The sequence below is a fragment of the Aythya ferina genome (assembly GCF_964211825.1).
Source record: "Aythya ferina genome assembly, chromosome: 13".
Classification (NCBI taxonomy): Eukaryota; Metazoa; Chordata; class Aves; order Anseriformes; family Anatidae; genus Aythya; species Aythya ferina.
In genome coordinates, this window is record NC_140311.1 from 7,225,842 (window position 1) to 7,245,572 (window position 19,731).

General features: G+C 36.2%; 1 protein-coding gene across 1 annotated transcript in view; it reads right to left on the reverse strand.

Annotated features, from left to right (window-relative positions):
• The window catches only part of LOC311443791 (transmembrane 9 superfamily member 2-like), a 30,951-nt gene that overhangs the window by 8,749 nt on the left and 2,471 nt on the right, over window positions 1–19,731 (reverse strand). The window contains exons 4-15 of the mRNA XM_084534261.1: window positions 18,640–18,767; window positions 18,288–18,417; window positions 15,976–16,103; window positions 13,452–13,563; window positions 10,905–10,984; window positions 9,905–10,013; window positions 6,186–6,318; window positions 4,548–4,667; window positions 4,317–4,374; window positions 2,108–2,267; window positions 1,345–1,496; window positions 662–773 (exon numbers count right to left, since the gene is read on the reverse strand). Coding sequence (XP_084390387.1) covers window positions 662–773; window positions 1,345–1,496; window positions 2,108–2,267; window positions 4,317–4,374; window positions 4,548–4,667; window positions 6,186–6,318; window positions 9,905–10,013; window positions 10,905–10,984; window positions 13,452–13,563; window positions 15,976–16,103; window positions 18,288–18,417; window positions 18,640–18,767 — 1,422 coding nt within the window. The remainder of the gene's footprint in view (window positions 1–661; window positions 774–1,344; window positions 1,497–2,107; window positions 2,268–4,316; window positions 4,375–4,547; window positions 4,668–6,185; window positions 6,319–9,904; window positions 10,014–10,904; window positions 10,985–13,451; window positions 13,564–15,975; window positions 16,104–18,287; window positions 18,418–18,639; window positions 18,768–19,731) is intronic.

A 19,731-nucleotide genomic window follows, 5' to 3' on the forward strand; every position in this document is an offset into this window, starting at 1 on the left:
CCTGCTTGCAATGAATACAAATGTTATGGATGCTGGGAGTTTTTGTAAATCTGCCCTGGTCAGCACACAAAACCTTTAACTAACTGGATACTGAAACATTGTGCAGTGCTTGACAGGACAAACCTTAGGTTTTGCCTTCTCCCAAACATTAATGGAAAGATACCTTTTAATGATATAAATTTCAGTGCTGAAAAAAAGTCTAATAAAACCTGAAGCACATGCAAATCTCATAAGTCAACTTGAAAAATTTCTCCCCTTTGCACACCCATTGCTTTCTACCACTAAGATAAAACAACCATCAAATAAAGCCTGAAGTCTTGTATGACAAGTTTGCATAGCAGTCTTCCTCCTCAGCCTACTTATGAACAGAAACAGTATGATCAGAAGGTTAGTGCTGATGTCCATGTACTTTCAGAAACACCTGCACCATTAAAGGAGGCAGGCAGTTTATAATGGTAGTTGTAGTACCACTGGAAAAACTACAATAAGTTTTTGAAGCAGGAGGTGCATTTCAGAGAAGTGGCCAGGATAGGAACGTCAAGGGCTGACAATACAAGCCATTTACGGTGTCCAGCACACCACGGTATATGTGAACACCTCAATACTACTTCTAACGTATTCTAGCTAGAAATGATATCTACATCAGAACTGTACTTTTTACCTCTGCACAGAGATGGAAGTAGCACAGCAAAACTGTAGCCTCAGAACACGTAATTAGAAGAATTATAAAAACTAGGAACAGGAAACCAAACATGTAGTACATTTGATGAGACCTAAAATAAATAAATAAATAAATAAATAAATAAATAAATAAATAGGAGCATCATTTTCAGCTGAAGTTCTGAGTTAACTTACAGTGTTACATGGCCATATAATAAGCTAATAAAAACAGACAAAAAATCATCACACCCATACAGACAGGAAAAAAATTTCAGAAGGGGTGGAGTCCTTGTTTTACAGAAGATGGAATCCCAAGATATTGATCTGATTTAAGAGCTAAAACTGCTAGATATAATTAGTTTCATAGATTACATTATAGTTATACAATAGCTTAAGCTCTGCCTAAGCACTGCAGCAAGAAACTGTATGTGCTGTTCAGAGCTGGAAAGATAGAACAAGACAACTGGGACTCTAATTTTATGCTTCATGGGTGTCAATAAGAACTATTTTTTTTATATATAATTTCTAAGCATAGGAAAAAAATATGCAGATTCTAGAAATTCCAAAAAAGTCTGCATGACAAATTTGTTATTCCTCATACTAACTGGCTTAGAATGTTCAAACTCAATGCTCGCTATCAAACCAGTGTAACTAGAGCAGTAATAACAACAAAGCAATACTCACCAAATGCTATTCAGAATGAAAAAGAGTTGAATGAAAATACAGCCAAAGGGCAAGATGCCACCCATTATGATACCAGGCAATGGTTTTGTGAAAAAGGACTGTTCCGGAATTTGGCGAGGAATCTGGTTTGTACGAACTGGGTGTTCAATAGGCTTTGAATGAAATTAACATGATTAAAAGATAAATCGTTACATCATAAATAAGATTACTTTTCCCTAGTATTAAGTATCTAAAGATTTGATAAACTTAACTTTCAATTCTTTTCATCCATAAGCTATCACAAGTTACCAAACTAAAAAAAACCTACAAACCTGATATCTATCATTAGGAAAAATACACACATTTTAAACACTCCAGCTATTGGTCATTAAACAAGTTAGAACACAGAGGAAAGAATTCTGCCGTCTTTGATTGAAAAAAATAAAATAAAATAAAATAAAACTTAGTTGCCTGGCATTATCTCAAACTACTGAAACACAAATTGAATTTACTTCAAAACTGAAAAGGATGAAGTACTACTAAGTAGAAGAAACAAGCGCTTAAGACTTCTACAAGAGCACTATCAAATTCTGATTCCAGGAGTCAGAAAAAAAGTTTGGTGCAGCTTTTTTATGAGCATATATACAGTTTCAAATCATAAGAAACTGAAACATCATTTCAGTCACAGGGCTGTATTTCAGTCAAACCAGTTCTTGTATTAGGGATTCAATGGCTCAGCTGCAGAAGACAAGTGTATTTCAAAAATGTATTCAAAGAGCCCTACCTTCTCCTTGAAGCCAAAATATGCACCAATAAAGGTTAGTGGGACTGAAATTCCAAACCACATGGCTAGGATAGCAACCAAAGTACCAAAAGGGATGGCAGCGGAGGATCCTTTTACCCACAGGATGAGATTCATAATGAAGAAATCAGCAAAGACAATTCTGAAAACAAAAACAACAGATAATATAAAAAAAACACTCAGGAAATAATAAATATCAGTTAGTATTAAAACCAAGCCAGCTAAAGGCCTGCATAAGAAAAATGTTGCTTCTTGCAGTCTTTCATTCTCTAACAGTCCTATTTACTTTCAGCAATAGTGCAGTTGATATAAAAATGCTTGTAACATCCAATGCCTCTAGTGCAGGTATCTATGGTAAAGCCACTAACTAAAGATAGTACACATAAAACAAAGTAACAGAAAGATTCCATTATAAAATCTATGCTAAAAGACTAGTTAAAAAATAAAAAAAAAAAAAATCTCAAATCCGAATCAACTTTCCTAATATTGCCAGTCTTTAACTCCTTTACACAGGTCCTTTCTAATCAGTAAATTCTCTCTGAAAAAAACAAACATACTCAGTGATAGAAAAATCTCATAATTAGGAGGCCATGGCAGTCTCACAACAAACATACACCACACTACAACATTGCAGAAGGATGGAATGTTATGGGGAAGATCTCTCAAGAGCTGTTTTATTAACACCTTATGAAGTTACACAGTTCAGTAGCTCACACTTTGGGAGAAGTTAAATAAATATGTCATCAGTTATGGCATATCTACAGACCTATTCTTTCCTCCCACACAGAGTGCATACACCTCATTTTCTAAACAACTTAGAAAAACAATTCCAAGATGAATGATGAAGATTTCAAACATCCCATTCTGAAAGTAATACAAAACATTCTAACGTTCTACAAGGGAAACCCATTTAAAAGCCTGACTGAATTCCCACTGTCCTGTGTTCTGAATCTTCTGAATTCACGAAGATTCAGCCTCAGAAAGGGCCACAGCAAAATGCATCATCCTCTGTGTTTTGTTAAAAAAGGGTTCCCAAGGCAGAATTTATACTACCCTTAAGCAAGCATACACACTCCACTCTATTTAATTAAGAAACAAAGGGGAAGGAGGGTGTGACTAGATTAATAGGCAGGCAGAAGAAGCCTTACACTTGCCAAAACCGTTTGGGGGAATAGACATATTAAATAAGCACATTCAAAGTTACCTACGGTGTATGCATCTTGTTGAATAAAAAATAAATCCATTTTATAATCTGCCCACGCTTTTCATGCAGACCCCACTTACCCCCTCCAAAGTTAGAAAAAAAACCAACAACCTGCATATATGAAAACCCATCAGTCTACTGAGACTCTAAGTGCCTTAGGTTGTTTATGATGTTATGCAAATTCACTGAACTAGCATAGCATAATCAAGACATCTGTTCCTATTTTACCATCCCCAATCATTTTACTTCCTCTGTGAAACTTAATTTATTTGGGAGTTTAAATGATCACAACAATATTTCTTCCACCGATAAATAGTTTCTTCTCTCTCAAGATAATATCTAAATGACAGCAGGGAGACTGAAGCACATTTTGTTTAGAAATAAGATCTCGTAGAAATACTACACTCAGTTGTTATCAAACACATTACATTTCATTTGATGAAGGTCTATGTTAGTTGAAATCAATTTATACTTTTTTTTTTTGGCAGAAATACCTTAAAAAATTTATAACCTTTTCCTTAACCTTTGCCAAGGGCATTTGTCAAAGGATAACTTCATGTAGCCAAAGTTGAAACCACGAAATACAGAAGACTTGCAGAAGAAATTAGTTTCTATTCCCTTTCTTCACTGACCTAATTCTCACAAAAGGTCTTGAGAGCTACGAGAAAAGGAAAGGTAGGAGAACTGTCACTCTTCCCAAGCACAACAGCATTGGCCATAGTGTTATACACAACCACAGCAATCTCAGAAACTGGACATTACCTACATTTATATAAAGGCTTACAACGTTAGAGAATCTCTGCATTATTCTCACCTGGAAGCATATTAAACTTCTCCAAATTCTTAGATCTGTTTTGGCTTAAGATCAACTGCCTATTAAAACAGAGCTACACTGCCGAAGTTAACTTCCTAAGCAACATTTTTCAACTGGTCACTCAAAAGAATTCTAAGGTAAGAGGAATTTTAAGACCAAGGGGAAGCACTTACCCAGGACAAAGCAGAGCTGTAAGCAAAACGTTTGTCTTCCACTTCTCGCCTCTAAATGCTGAAGGGAAGAAGGAAAAACAATTTCAAGGTGTAGACTTTTTCCAACTGTTTTACAGCAGGGCAGCACAAAGCAGGTTTATTGTCTGAGACATGAGCTCCAGTTGGAAGTATTAAGCTCAGCAATTCTGAGTTTAACCTGCTGTGCCACATTAAACAAATGCTTCTACTTACTCTTGTACATTCTAGCAGACACATAACCAGCCGGAGTTCCTAGTAAGACCCACAGTACAACTGCACAGGTCATCAAAGCACCACGGTTGGCAGGAGAAAGAAAACCAAGGCAAGCTAGGACTAAAGATACAAAGAGATTTAGATATTCGTTGAAACATCAGATTCTCCTGTAACATATATCAGAGTACAGGCTTACCCCCTTCCACCACCAGGTATTCAGATGGAGACTACATGTATAAGTTCTCTTATACAGTATGAGAGTACATATGACAGTACCTCTACCATCAATGTTTCCTTCATAACAAAGCATTATTTCCAGGTCAACCTTTACAGGAAGAGTCTCATAGCCAGCAGACTAAAAAGCAACACCCCTCCCCAGAGACAAGCAATGAACTTGAACCACAATGCAGCTTGAAGAAGCCTGCTTCCAACATCCTATGTTTCTGCTGTAAACACGTATGGCCACTACTCACACGTGGTAAGTAATTAGAGAAGTTTGGTATGCACCATAAAGCAGATGTGAGAACAGTAGGTCTGGACATGCCGAAAAATTGGACAGAGCTAAGGGTTGTGGTTTGTTTGCCTTTTAAGATAGAAATAAACATGGAGATGAAAGACTAAGTCAGTTGCTTGAAATACCATGAAAGCACTCAGCCACCACGATGGACAACACTTATCTCAAGAACGCATTACCTTGAAAATAGGCCTGTCTATAAAAACAAACAAAAAAAAAAGTTGTCTGAGTCCAAAGTAATTATAGAGGCCTGCACAGCGAGATACTCAAAAAAGGAGTTTTAGTGATCTCAGGCAGAAAGTTTTGTTTGTAGCAGAAAGAAAAATTTCTTTCTATGCACTCTGGTTGGGCAGAAAACTACCGCGGTTAAGTAAGTTAAAAAGAGCTATAATCAATAATGAAGAACAAACCCACAAAGAAAATAATGTGAAGTTTATATTAGTCTTACAGCATCATTTAATGAATAGAAAAAAGAAGAGCTGTTCTGTGGTAGCACTGAAAGACCATGATGTCTAGAAAAATCCAAAAAAAAATGAAAGAAAAAAGAATGGTAATATGCTTTATAGATAACATAATAAAACACTGACTTGTGACAGGTACCAAAGTCACGTACATGTCTAGTTATTTATTGCAGACTGTCATTATCTCAATGTTATGTCAGTATTATTTCATCGGCATGCATTCTAGCTCTTATTTCTGCATGGCTGCAGGCTGTTGTGTCAAACGTATTAGATAGAAAGTGTTCTGAGAACATTAAAGCTTTGATTATACGTCTTTGAACTTGCATAACTGGATCCTTAGATAATTTACACCATGACAAACTGTGTTTTTTTTGTTGTTGTTGTTTTGTTTTTAAGGAAGCTTGTAACAGGGAAGATTCAATACTGCAATCATGAAGAATCTGAACTGGTCCAGGTACCACAACATTTTAAACAGGATCATTTCCAATAACATTACTGAAGCTATCTAAATTACTGTTATGAAACAGCAGTGATATTTTATTTTATTAAAGGAAGGACTTCACTTCCAAAAGAAGGCTTCTAATATTTGTGTAAAAACATTGTATCTTTCTTACACTATTGCACTACAAACACATCACCTTAGCAAACTAAAAAGTTACTTACATAAAGTAATAAATGTCATAATGAAAATCTGTGTTCCTTGGCCCAAGAAGACAGACAGTAACATTCCCTTCCTTGGAGGTCTAAACACATCTCCATGAACCAGCTTCCAGCCAAATTCCTCTTGGGCATCTTCCTGTACAAAATCAACAATGTCTTTAGCAAAAATACATAACGCAGTAGTGAATTAACAGAAACAAGAAGTGAAATACATATTTAGAGTTTGATTAACCTCCAGCTTAGTTCTAGAGACAGACTAATTGCATCTGATTCATCACTCATTGATTTTTATAACCCCCTAATGGTTCAGTGAAAGAAAAAGGCAGGATTTATCAAGAAAATCCTCATCTCAGAGCAAGAAAAAACAAAGTGCAATTAGCCAAACCATGTAACATCATTCTAAATTTAAACCAAAACAAAACATTTCATTTAATTTAACTTGGATTATAGCATTTCAATGTAGTTCAAGCTAAGCTTTTTTTCTTTTTTTTCCTCTTCCAAAGCATATCAGTCTCAATGACAATACTGAAAAGGATTAAGTGGTCTGTTCCCTGTACTCCAGAAGAAAGTCTGCTCCCTAGACTCACTAGGGGCAAGTACAAATATTCTTTGTCCCACTGACAGAAGTGAATGGATGGATGGCATGGGGGGAGGGAGGAATCCTTAGTCCATTGGTACTAAGGAACCACTGCTGAAGAATACAGCTTTTCAATGAAGTTGCTAAAAACAAATACCTCCCCCTCACAGAAAACAAAACCTAAACACACAACTGCAAGCAAACAACCACTCAAGAAGACTACTCTCTCCCTCATACAGTTAAAAGCTCCAGGTTTCATTCAACCCAAGCGAATTGCATATAGTTCACTGGACTGTTTAAACACCAAAATCACGGCACACAAGAAACGGTGCAACAAAGAATACAGACCAAACCGGTGAATGACACAAAGCATCTTATCTTTGTCTTCCTTATGCTGATACTTCTGCCTGCATTTGTTAGCTAGAAATTACTCTCAGAAGTCTGGTATATTAAAAACTGAGAAATGTTTCTTAAACACAAGATAACACTAATTGTAACTATGCCCATAAAGAAAGGGATACCAGGTATCTCAGTATAATTCCAACACATCAGTACTCTTCCAGTAAAGGTTTGTTTAGTTAAAGAAGAATGAAAACCACACTTTCTTTTAAGTCACCATAATTAGTTGAAGTTCAGAAGATAAGAAAGTAAAGGCAGAAGGAAGATTTTTCTCAGGTAACTGCAAGGAATGAAAGAATGTAAAAGGTTACCATCTGAAGCTAAATTTTATCTGTTTTCAAAATGGTGAACACTAAGCATAAACACTTAATACTTTAGTTCCTGACAAAATGAGGAAAATGTTGTGCAAGTTTGGAATGCACAGCCCATACATTTCTCTCCCTTCAAGTGTTCCAGTGAACCACCAGCATTCCCTAAGTGAGATTACTAATCTCATTCACTGCATCTTCCTCAGACTGGACCCTCTTTTGCACCATTATTTCACACCTTTTTAAAATCAGCTCCTTGAACTACAACAGATCTTTAAGTCTCTTACACTGGCTAGAATACAAAAAAGTGGATTTTTGAAAGTTGGACCTATCCCTGCTGTTATCCGTAAAAACTAATCAAACTTTTAAAAGTCTCACTCTTTATCACATTAAGAATGACCAACTAATAAAAAGACAACACAGTATAAGATATTGAACATGATTTAATTGAGAGATCAAACAGGAGCTTCATAAAAAGGAGCAGTTAAAGAACATGGAAAAATTCTTCCACTTTAATTACTGTCTGCATTTGCATTAACAAAAGACATTAAATATCAAAAACACAGAAGAATAAAAGTACTTTCAGATGTTTTAGTTTCAATATTAAACATTTTTGTGCATTTAAAGTATTTTTTTTTATCCAGATAGACAGCAACGACAGTGCAAATTCAAACCTTTATAGTATCTGACATTACTTCTCATCTTTGGCTTGCAAATACCACTTCTACTGATTAGAAAGAGTAAATTTTCATTCAGTCTTTCACTCTCAGTCAACTGGTCAAGTCTTTTTTTTTTTCCCCCCTCACCATCAGTTATATTCTCTTCCAGGGTAGCAAGCCACCATAGAGACTTGCCCCTTTCCCATTCTGAAGGGGTAAATATTTCAAAAGAACTTGTAATGGATTCAGGCAGTCAGCAACAAGCTTTGGTCACACAAACCAGGTTCAGTTTGATACAGGGATTACAAGGATAATTGTATTAGCAAAATAAACAGTTGCATACGCCAAGTAGTTCTAACACAGCTAGAGACTACTTGAAAATGTACTGAAGTCATGCTGCACACAAAATACAATACTGTGATCTCCTCAGTAGAGAGGGAGTATATGATTCCATCACACTTTCTAGCCACTGACAGAAGGCAACATATATTTGTATTAGTCTACATTAATCAGAATCTCTCCTGTCACATTTAGCAAGAAAATACTGTTCCTCACATTAATTTTACTCCATTATTAGCCCTTAGTTTAATTTTTATTTATTTATTTTGCTATAACTGTCAGTTACTTTTAAAGGATTTCGCTTACCTTACAAAGGTGCATAGTATGATATTTCTTATGAGAGTTTGCTTTCTGGACAAGCTACCTGACAAACTACTACTACCTTGGAACTGGAAAAGTTACAACAAAGGAGCTTCTTACTGCAGCTTCAGATAGACACAATACCTGTCTGCAGTAGTTCTTAAGCCTGATCTGTCATCAAGAGGGGAAAACTCGGCTATCAATAAAAATATCTGCTCTTCACAAGTTTGGCTGTTTTAACTTTTAAACACACTTCTAGAAAGAAAACATGCCAAATGGATAGCAAAATCTTTGTTTCTGTGCTGCACGTATACCTACAACAATTACAGCACAGCTCCTGTGTTAAATCTGTGTAACATGACTACAAACAGGGCTGCACTAACAAGGAATCTTCTGTATAATCAGAAGCAACCAGGTTGCCAGTCATAGACTCACGGACTAGCTGAGGTTGAAATGGATTTCTGAAAGTTATCCTGTCCAACCCCCATGCTCAAGTTGGGCTACCTAGAGCAGGTTACCCAGAACCATGTCCAGATTGCACTGGTATCTCCAGTGATGCAGATTCCATAAAGATCATTACTGGCTGCTTAGATCAGTGACATGTTTACCCTCTGTACATCCTGACTGACTCCATAATGCAGTCATAGGACTCAGAGCAATTGATACCTCCTGATGGTGAACCACTGACAGAACACTTTCCTTCAGCTTTTCAATGTCTACAGTGTATCCTGTGGCTGTTGGTATGCTGTGAAAATCTATGTTAAAAATAAAATAAAAACACCAGCTTTCCTTTGTTAAGACTTTGGAACAAAGGGACTTATGTTTTAAAAATGAGTTTCTTCACTAGCAAAAGAAAAAATCTGTGAATCACTCCACATACTTCCTAAAGCTGAAGTCTGTCCTTGCATATTAAAAGTTATTAAAACGACTCCCAAGAAGTATGACTGTCATATCTGCCCATTTATTCCTTCCGTTAGGAGAGATGAAATAGCAATAAAGCTATTTTTAACTGCCAGATAAATTATCATGTTTCAAATTCTAGATAGTTATACATCTCTTCATATTGTATACACTATTTGAGAGATATCCCCATTGCCAGAAAACATGCATACATATACAAAAGCTGTAAATCTTACTCACAGAAGAGTCAATCTGGTTGTATCTTGCAATATCCTTATGAAGGGTCCTCAGAATGATCATAGCCACCATGCCAGACAAGAAGAGAACAATTACGAGGGAATTCATTATACTGTAGGTAAAGAAAAAAAAAAGTCAGGCTTTCAGTCTGCTTATTCAGGTTTCAGGACATGCACTCCAATTCAAAACCACATGTACAGATCAAGTCAATAGGAATAGCCTCAGATACTCAGATATTAGACAAGACATTCCGTCAGACCTTTTAGTACTTTCTCATACAGAGAAGATACACCTTTTTAAGTTGTGTACCTTTATGACTTCTTAGGAGACAGAAGCAAGAATACTATTTACGTTGTTAATTCTCAAGACAGTTACATATTGCATTTCTTCATCTTCCTTTTTATATGGCTCCAAAGGTATTTTCCTAGTGAAACAGCTACAGCTCTCAAAGCTGATTTTACATGTATGAACCCATCAAATCTACATCATGCCAGTTAGTATTTTCTGGATACATATTTAATCTGATCAGCCTTTTCAAACACTTAATATTGCACATTATAATTTCAACATAAATCATATACTTACTTGATATATTTTACTCATAAAAGCAGCCCTTTTTTTTGTTTGCAGCTGCTCTGTACAAAACATGCAGTGCACATATGTACCTCTTACTTCACAAATGGAAAAAGTCAGTAACAATAGCAACATTGCAGAGCAGCAACTTCTCAGAAGTTTTACAAAATGGAGATGAAGTAAGACCATAGAGGTTGCCTTCCTTTTGGACACTAATGTTGCATTCCTTTGGTGAAATGCAATACTTCGGTTGCTCCCAAGAGATGCAAGACTGATAAGTCACTCCACATATGAAAACAAGAAAGTTTACTTGCCTGAAGACTAACAGACTTTGTTTTACCACAGCAGAAGTTATGTATCTCTAGAAGCACAAATAAGAAACCTTTGTGCTCCCCAGCAAGGTTATTCACTGCATAAATACAAGTCATACCTAAACCACTGGATGTTTGTGTGTGGCATGGATTCCAAAATGTAATCCCATCTGGAAGCCCACTTAATATTATTCTTTTCCTATAAAGAAATTAAATAGCAATTAATAGAGACAAATACAAGTTTGTTGCAGTCTCTGAGAAGAAATAAGCACACACAATCTCTTCCAGAAACCTTCCATTCAGCATTAATATCTAAGCTTGGTATCAGACCTGGATGTTAGACCTCCCTTGTGCATTAATAATTCTTTTCATCTCCTGAGCCTTTCAAAGAATATTTCATTTATTGAAATCTCCTATTCGTGCCTTCTACCTTCAAGTGGGGCTTCACTAAGCCTCATCTTCCCATGATTTGCTATGTAGCTGCCTGCAACTCCCAAATACAATCATGCCATTGCTACAAGATATTCCCAGCATAGCACATGACATGAATCTTCAACTTTGTTCAACACACCTTATGAGCATGTTTCTAGTTTCCCCTGGATTTTTCCCTTTCTCATCATCTTTAATGGGTTTAGCACAAACTTTCTTGCTCCCTGCCATAATGGTATATGACACAGACTATTTTCCACTCCTGGCAACATACCCACTGACAACTTTGATTTCTGTTTTCCCTTTGAAGGATATAAGAACAAATCTTTCAGCAAGTTTCCTCTTCAAAAGAGACTTCCATCCTCTCCTACCTCCTCCTCTAGATGCTTCGTGTTAAAGTGGTACAAGCGATAATTTCTTCTGACCTCCAAGCCTTATCCTCCACCAGCTAGTCTCATGGAAGGTACATTTGCTGTCCTGCTACTAAACTCTGTCTCCTGACTGGTGTGAAGTTCATACAAATTTCTTAGCCTCTTTACCAGATGATAAAACTGTACAGTTAATTATCAAAATTTAGACTATACTGGCAATGACCTAGGATTTAAGTTTCAAGTGGTGTTCTGGATCAAAAAAAAAAAGTTACAATGAATTGCACCAATACAGCTAAGTGGCTGAAATTGCCACAAGTTACTCTTTACTAGCACAATCTGTAGCTGATCAGTAGCAAAAGGATAATTTGGACAGATGTTCCAGAAGGGTGGTTTTAAAGTTTGTTATTTGAGTATCAAACTGCTCACGTGCTTACACTTCTGTACACTTGTGTATTAAACATGTGAGACACAATTGTAACCTTTCACACACACAAAGCTGAATACTTGGCCTTTTATAATGAATTAGAACAGACACCAAAGTTCTCTCATCAGAAATCAGCTCTCATATCAAAAAGGGCAATAAATGCATTTTACCTGTTTATGTATTCAAGATTACTGAAACTAATGTTCTCCTCTTTTAAAATATTTTTCACAGATGAATACTACCCTTTTAATTTATTTTGAAACTATTGATAATGCCTGATATATTTTATTTTTTCTTTCATTCCAAATCAAAGCTAATGGATAAAATAGAAAAGTCAATTTTGAAGTGCCTTGAGTGCCATCTGCTGGAAGCATCTGAACCAACAGCTGTTAAAACTTACATGCTCTATTCCCAAGAAAAAGAGAGTAAATAGCCCAAACACCTAACACATTGCATCTATAACAGGACAAAGTGCACATTGCAAGTCTACACTGCAATTCATCATCAAAATTTAAACAAAAATGTTAATAGACAGGAGGTTCAATCGCGTAGTAAAATCAGAGAGTCTCAAAGGAAAAGTAACAGCATATAGAGCCTCGCACCTCAAGATCTCTGGTTCAAATCAAATTCCATTTGGTACAACGAAAGCTGTTACTTGACTGCCTATGCAAAATAAGCCGGTGGTCTCAAGCCAAATCCTTTTAGATCAGTGTCTTACATCAGAAGAATAACCATGCCTTCGGGACAGACTGGAAGTGAGGCACAAAGGTTTGCAATAGTTCAAACCACGTTATTCTCACCCCCACAGGAGGCTCACTTTCCATGCTATGGTAAAGACACAGTAGCAAGAAAGTCAGATTTCCTCCTGACTAAGTTGTAGCAGGCTGAATAAAGCATAATACTCTAAAAGACAAATGGCCCACTATCCCAAAAGAAAAAAAAAAATGCTACCAAATGAAAGCATGGCACCATCAGACAAAAAAACTCTGAAAAACGCAGTATAAGTCAAGGAACAGAACTCTTTAAGTTATTACTAACAGAAAGTCATTAGATTGAATAAAACAGGGCAAAACTGAAGTCTATATTTTTTCCATTTGTTTTCTAATACCAAGAGATCTGGTTCTCAATAAGACAGCAAAGATTGCAGTTACAAATAAAATTTGAGGATATTTGACCCACAGAATCCTGAATGATGGTAATGATGGCGGGTGGATGAAGGCAAAAAGTCTCTACATATTCCAAGTGTCACTTGCAACTACAGCAATGCAATTGTCAATTGCAACTACAGCAATGGAAACATCATAGTTTTGGGGAAAAATGCTTCACAAGATCATCCTCATGGAGTTTACACTGCTTTAGCCCAGTTACGGTTCTTTGCAAATTATCCGTTTTTTCTGGGTTTGTACTTTTGGGGAGTTACATATAACAGATTCAATACTTACTTCAAATGTCACTGAGTAAGTATAGATCAAATTCAGTTTGTTGTTGAATTCTCCAGGAATCTCCATAGGTGGACCTTCACAGCTTAAGTTGTTTTCATCTGTATGTTTGTAACTAAGGAAAAAAAATAGTTAAATAAAATAACATTACATCTAATCAACAGCAGGAATTTTCACAATTTCTTTTTAAGGGTAATCAGAATGGGTTTTTAATGGGAAAAAAAAAAAAAAAAGAACAGGAAGAGCTCTGTATATAATTTTGATTCAGCTATTCAACTTCCTTGAGAACTTGCTTTTCCGTGTTTCTACCACTAAAGGTCAAAGATTTTCAAAGATACCTCTATTATCTCTTATGTTTGTAGTTACAGATAATATGAAACAAATACATGTATATAATTACGCATCATTATTCATAATTTCTGTAACAACTTTAGAGTCACAGTAGAGCTGAATACTATTTCTTACCAGCACTTGCAGTGAGTTAAAATCTCCCTAGAAAGCATCCCAGGGATTTGGAACACTATCTTCAGTTAATATATGTTCAGACTTTTGGGCACTTGAGAACATTACAGGTACACTCAGGATTGCCAGGTATGTGAGAGACAAGAAATTAAGACCTCCAAAACTATGGGAGATATAGTGTTGCCCTACCCACTTATATTTTTTTTTTTGCCACATCAGAACAGCATCCTAGTCCTAAACTAATATGCTGCTTGATTAACTGGGCCATGAAACCTGAAGATCTTTACCTGGTAAGAAGGTAAGTTTTAACATGAAATACGCCTTTCTCTGCCATCATACCTCTCCTCCACATTTTAAACAAGACCACGTTATTGATGAGGGACTTAACATCAGTATATGCTTGTCAACAAGGAAGATGGAGACTTTATCAGTCTCCCACAGATTCTTATTTTCCCTCAAGTGTCATTAGGGGAAGGTTGTATATTTTATTTTTAGTGGATTTGTGGTGCCTTTTATTTATTTTTAAACGCTGGGGCAACAGAAGTGACTGTGTAAACCTTTTCATTTTCCATTCCTATATAAGCAGTCTAATGTCACCTCTCTTCAGTCTTTAATACTCAAAAAATATAGAACAACTCCAAACAACATTCTACAGTTCAAAAGCATAAACCCTTCTCTGTTGCACCTTACTACAGCTATAGAAGCACAAAATCAAAGAAACCTTAAAGTTTGGTTGAATTTTCTCCTGTGAATCTTCTCTAACACTGGAAAATAGCTTCCCTCTCACATCCTCTCAATCAAGATGTAGTTACCCAGCTTAGCTACACAATTATTCCTTATATGCATTATTACATGACAACAACTGAGTCAAGCTACAAGATAATAAAACTTTCATGAACAGTCTAGGGTGCTCCAGCCTCAAATACTCCCCACTGGGAGAGGCTAAAGGTTGAAGCAAAGCACCAAGCAAAACATCAGGTCAGAGAATGACAAAATCAAGGTTATGTGCAACCTAACTGTGCCCCCTTGTGGTTTGCATTACAATCAAGTTCTCTTACTTTTGAACCATTCAGGATGCAAGCGATAAAGCATTAAACAAAAATGGAGAAGGTTGGTAGAATCTTCTTGCCACCATCTGGGAGCAGAGGTAAATGGAAGGAATAAACATGCATAGCAAGTATAACTCACTAAAATTACACCATGCCATGGCAACAGAAAGAAAAAAAAAAACTACACCCAAATCTCCACACAAATCATATACATCTGTTTAATTTGAGAAGTTGTAGTCACGTAATTTAAGAACGTACTTAATCCCTATAGAAAAGGGGAAGACTGAACTGCAGTTCTCAAATACATATAAGTATTAACTATGCATGAGCAAACTGGCAATAGGCCAAAGTAATCACTTCAGTCCAACCTCTGAATTCTTGCATCTCCTTTCTTGGTCAACCTACTAGTGCAGAAACCAAAAAGCTACTTATAAGAAGATAAGTCAGTCTTCTCAGATATTATGTTGTTTTGAATGGCAGTATTAACTTGATACTTCACTTGAACCTCAGTATTCAAACTAACGCAGGAAAAAGTATATCTGTACAAATATAGTATGTATATATAAAGTATATCTGTACCTTTGTACAGAGCACATTTGGGGTGCAGTGCAGCAAAAGTAAGAGAGATGACAAGGGAAACTTTAACTCAATTAATGGATGCTTCTTATGTATCTAAAACATATTTTAGAAAGGAAAGATATGCACAACTATATGCAAATCAATATAAACATGAGAATGCTTCTATTGTTTGTGTCAGGTTATAAGACTTCACAAAAGCAGTTTTTCCAATCAGGATGGACTTCGGGAAACATCTGAAAAGCAAAGTTATATGACATTTACAGCCATGGAACTGCTCTTTACAAACAGTTCCAGCTGTGAACCAGTATACTGAAAACTTTACCAGAGTTCAAAATAACTGGTTCCTCAGAACTTAGTAACACCAAACATCATTTCAAAGTTTGCAACTACTGATAGATTCCTCAGTACCAGAATTTGCTGCTTTAATGCAGATTTACCTTTGTGGTCTCAGTCGTGCCATCACCAGTCTTGCACCAGGCCAGTTTTCATCCTTCCCACTATGGTACATGATTGTTATGTCAACGTGGTTGAAGAGGTAGAAAGTGTTCTTCTTGTTAAACTCTGACTAAAAAAATATCATCAAGAGCTTAAGAAACTTCCAGCAGGAGAGGGCGCAATGCAGTCATGAATTTTAGAATAAGACTACTGTCCAATAAAGGAGCAGGAAAAAACATTTTTCTACATGCTTGTATAAAATATATACACATTTTCTTAAACAGTACATTGTAGCATGTTATCTAAATAATACCCACATCATAGTTAAAGCATCACGTGTTTCTATTAAGATATAAAAGCGTATGACACTATTTTTGCACAAAGCTGCCAAAACAAGTTCAAAGATCTTACTCAAGCTGCCAGTAATTCAGATTTGCCACTGCTTCCCGCCCGACATACAGCCTACCTGGTAGACACTCCAGCTACTGAAGCTGACAAAATAGGTTCTGCTTCAAAAGAGTACCTTTCACTTTCAGTAGCTATTCTGCTTTGTCATCCATATCCTTCCAGAACTTGGAACTGAAGAACTATATAAAGTTCATATTCAAAAAAAAAAATCACAGTAGATACCTGAGTCAATTCAATTTGACTTGAATTTTCCTTTCTTCCCACAATTGTCATTGTTTAGAAAACTTTAACTATAACTTTCACTTGAATTAAGGGACCAGAATAATGGACTTCCAGTTGAGTTTCTAATTTTAAAGTTCCTTTCTTGGTTTTATATGTTAGCCATTTTCCAACTGCCATAAAATATTCCTCTCCTGTCCCTCTCAGCAAAACATTAAAGTGTCTTGCACTAAAGTTATCTGGATTCCTCATCTTTAACTGCCAGAAGAAGACTAGAATCATGCCTGTATCATACTATAACCCTATCTTTAGGTACCTTTTCCCTACAATTTAAAGTAGCAGCTGAGGCAGTAATATAATTTGTTAGCTACATAAATGTGAGGATGAACGGTAGTTCTGACACTGCATGGTAACAACCTCTTTTCTGCCCCATTTTGAAGGGATAATTACATCTTCCAAAATAGTTATTTAGGTATACTTCTTGAGAAGAATGATATTGCCCAACTCAGCCCAGAAATCAGTCATATTCACTGTGCTACGTTCTTATTTGCCAAGGTAGCAATCCTTTCTTCTACTGCTGTGCTTTGCAACGAGATGCTACAGACTAAAACTGAAGCTGAGTACTGCAGCTACACTAGCAAAGCACCCACACCACAGCTAGCACACCCAATGTGTGCAGCATTTCATGGATATACCATACAATCTCCCTGAGCACTCACTAGGAAATTCAACTATTGCCACTTACATATGAAGCTCATCCTATAAAAAAAATAAAATTGTTTAAGTTACTGACTTTGCCACAAACATTTTCCATGTACCACAAAGCTTCCAAGACAGCAGTATCAATGTAACATAAAATCAATCTTCTCAATAACCCTACAGCATAACATCACAAAGTAATAGAGATGAACACCTAACTAGAGCAGGTTATTCAAATCACCGACCATTTTCAGAGTTAAGTGAACATGCATGATAAATGCATCACATGTTAATACAAATAAATTGACTGCACTACATACAAGCAGTAAGTTATGTGGCAGAGCACAGCCACAGCAAACTGCTCTCTCAAGAGGGTGGTCCTCCACCTCAGAAGAACTGCATCACTAATATATGTAACAGCAGTAGTTCACCATACAACTCCCAGGATGAGTGACACATTTCAAACTGTTGTGAATATAATTCTTTCCTCTATCACAGCTGTGTTATCTTCCAGCCATCTGGGAAAAATCCTGAGATATTTAGGTTGTAAACTGTGCTAGACATAGCTTTTGCAACTAGAGCGCTGCTCATTTCTGGATCTTCACTAGACAGCTTGTATGTGAAATCCATAAAAGGTCTTGCACACAGACACAATTCAAGTTGTGTGGACACAGAATTAATAGGTATGGAGATGGATACATATGACATTTCAGAACAAAAACTCTGAGTTTTCTAAGGCTTTCAGACATCAAAACAGTTACTTTATAGCATCATGTAGACAAACAAACAAACAAAGTGTCTTTTTGGACACTTCTATCAGAAAGACACTGCATACAAAAGAAGCCATTCTGTTTTTTCAGTGCCCACATTCTGAATATTAACTATACTTACAAGGTTACCTATTATTTTTCAGGAAAACAAAGCTTAAAAATAAAACTCTGAAATAAATTACATCTACTATACTAAAGAAAAAAGTTCCACCACTTACATTTATAACACAAGCATCTTTAACTCTACCATCTGGAGTAACAAAACATCCTATTGGGAATCCTGGATTACAGTACTTTTGTCCATCTTCCACATCATAGCACCATGTTACAGGCATGTTATCAATAATCCTATAAAGAAATTATCAAAGAACAAGTCCTCAGGAGATAGGCACCTTATTTCATACTGACATTTAACATCCATGTAATGCACAGTTTTCAGTAGCACCCACAAGATGCACAGTAGAGGACAACAATCTGATAGAAGAAGGAAGAAAGCAACCACTTAGAAGAAAAATAACGTGATGCTAAAAAAGGAACTTGAAAAAAGCTCAAGCACACATTTCAGCTTACCAGTGATGTTGATAGTTCAACTGCATTCCTTTCTTCAAGAAAGCCAGCTTGCTCCTATCAGCACTGTTTTCTGGGTCATAAGACCTTGTACAAACTTTCTTGCATGTTTCCTGCTTCTTAAAAGTGAACTGGTATGAAAGTACACAAAGAGAGTAATTTAAGTTTTGCTTCAATAATCTGTCCAGACTTCTCCTGTAAAGCTAACTTATTTGACGTACATCCCTGACATGAAAGTTTGAGGCAGAATTCCCCATAAAATAAATTGCTTTGACTAAATTTCAAGAGTTCTGTATATCTGGAAACTGTATTCCCCTTTCATGTTGCTAAAAGTCTACAACAGCCCAGATAAATAACCTTCAGATGATCAACATTTGAAAATGAGCAGAAAAGGTACTGCTTTCTTATTTTTAACAGTTTATTTTGACAGTTTCGTCATCTGTTACACCAGATTTTAACTAAATCTTTTTTTAATGTTCTGCTTTAATTTTAGCTGTGTTTCCCTCATGATTTAAGTTATCAGACAACGCTGCCAAAAATGTAACATGTTGCACAATGTCTATGCTTCAAGGGCAGACACCACCTAATGCTAACATGCTCACATTTGTATATCAAACTGGTATTCTAACCCAGTTAGGATTTACCTGTTACTGAGCTAACATAACTAAGACCATGACTGAAAATTCTAATATTATTAAGGCTTAAGCGATAACCAATAACAGGGCATTTTTAATTACTGTACTATATAGCCATTTCAAAGACATAACTGTTACAGTTCTTAAATTACAGGTATCAAGCCCAAATGACACATCATGCTTTGTATTTAAAAGCTTCTTGTGGTTAGCAATCATACGACTACATTAGCTCAGAGAATAAAGGAGAAAGAGACCTCTAGGAGAGCAGGAAATAAGCCCCAGCTTGGCTTCTCTTCCCACTCTGGAAGTTGCCTGATAGCACAACTAAGATGTATGTGAAACAGTTCCTGAACCAGCACTTTATGGCCTCCTATATTACAGCTCAAAAAATGATTTCAGATCACCTAACACTCTAGGCTATATACCCAGCTGTTCAAGAACTACTTAGTTTCTTGATTCC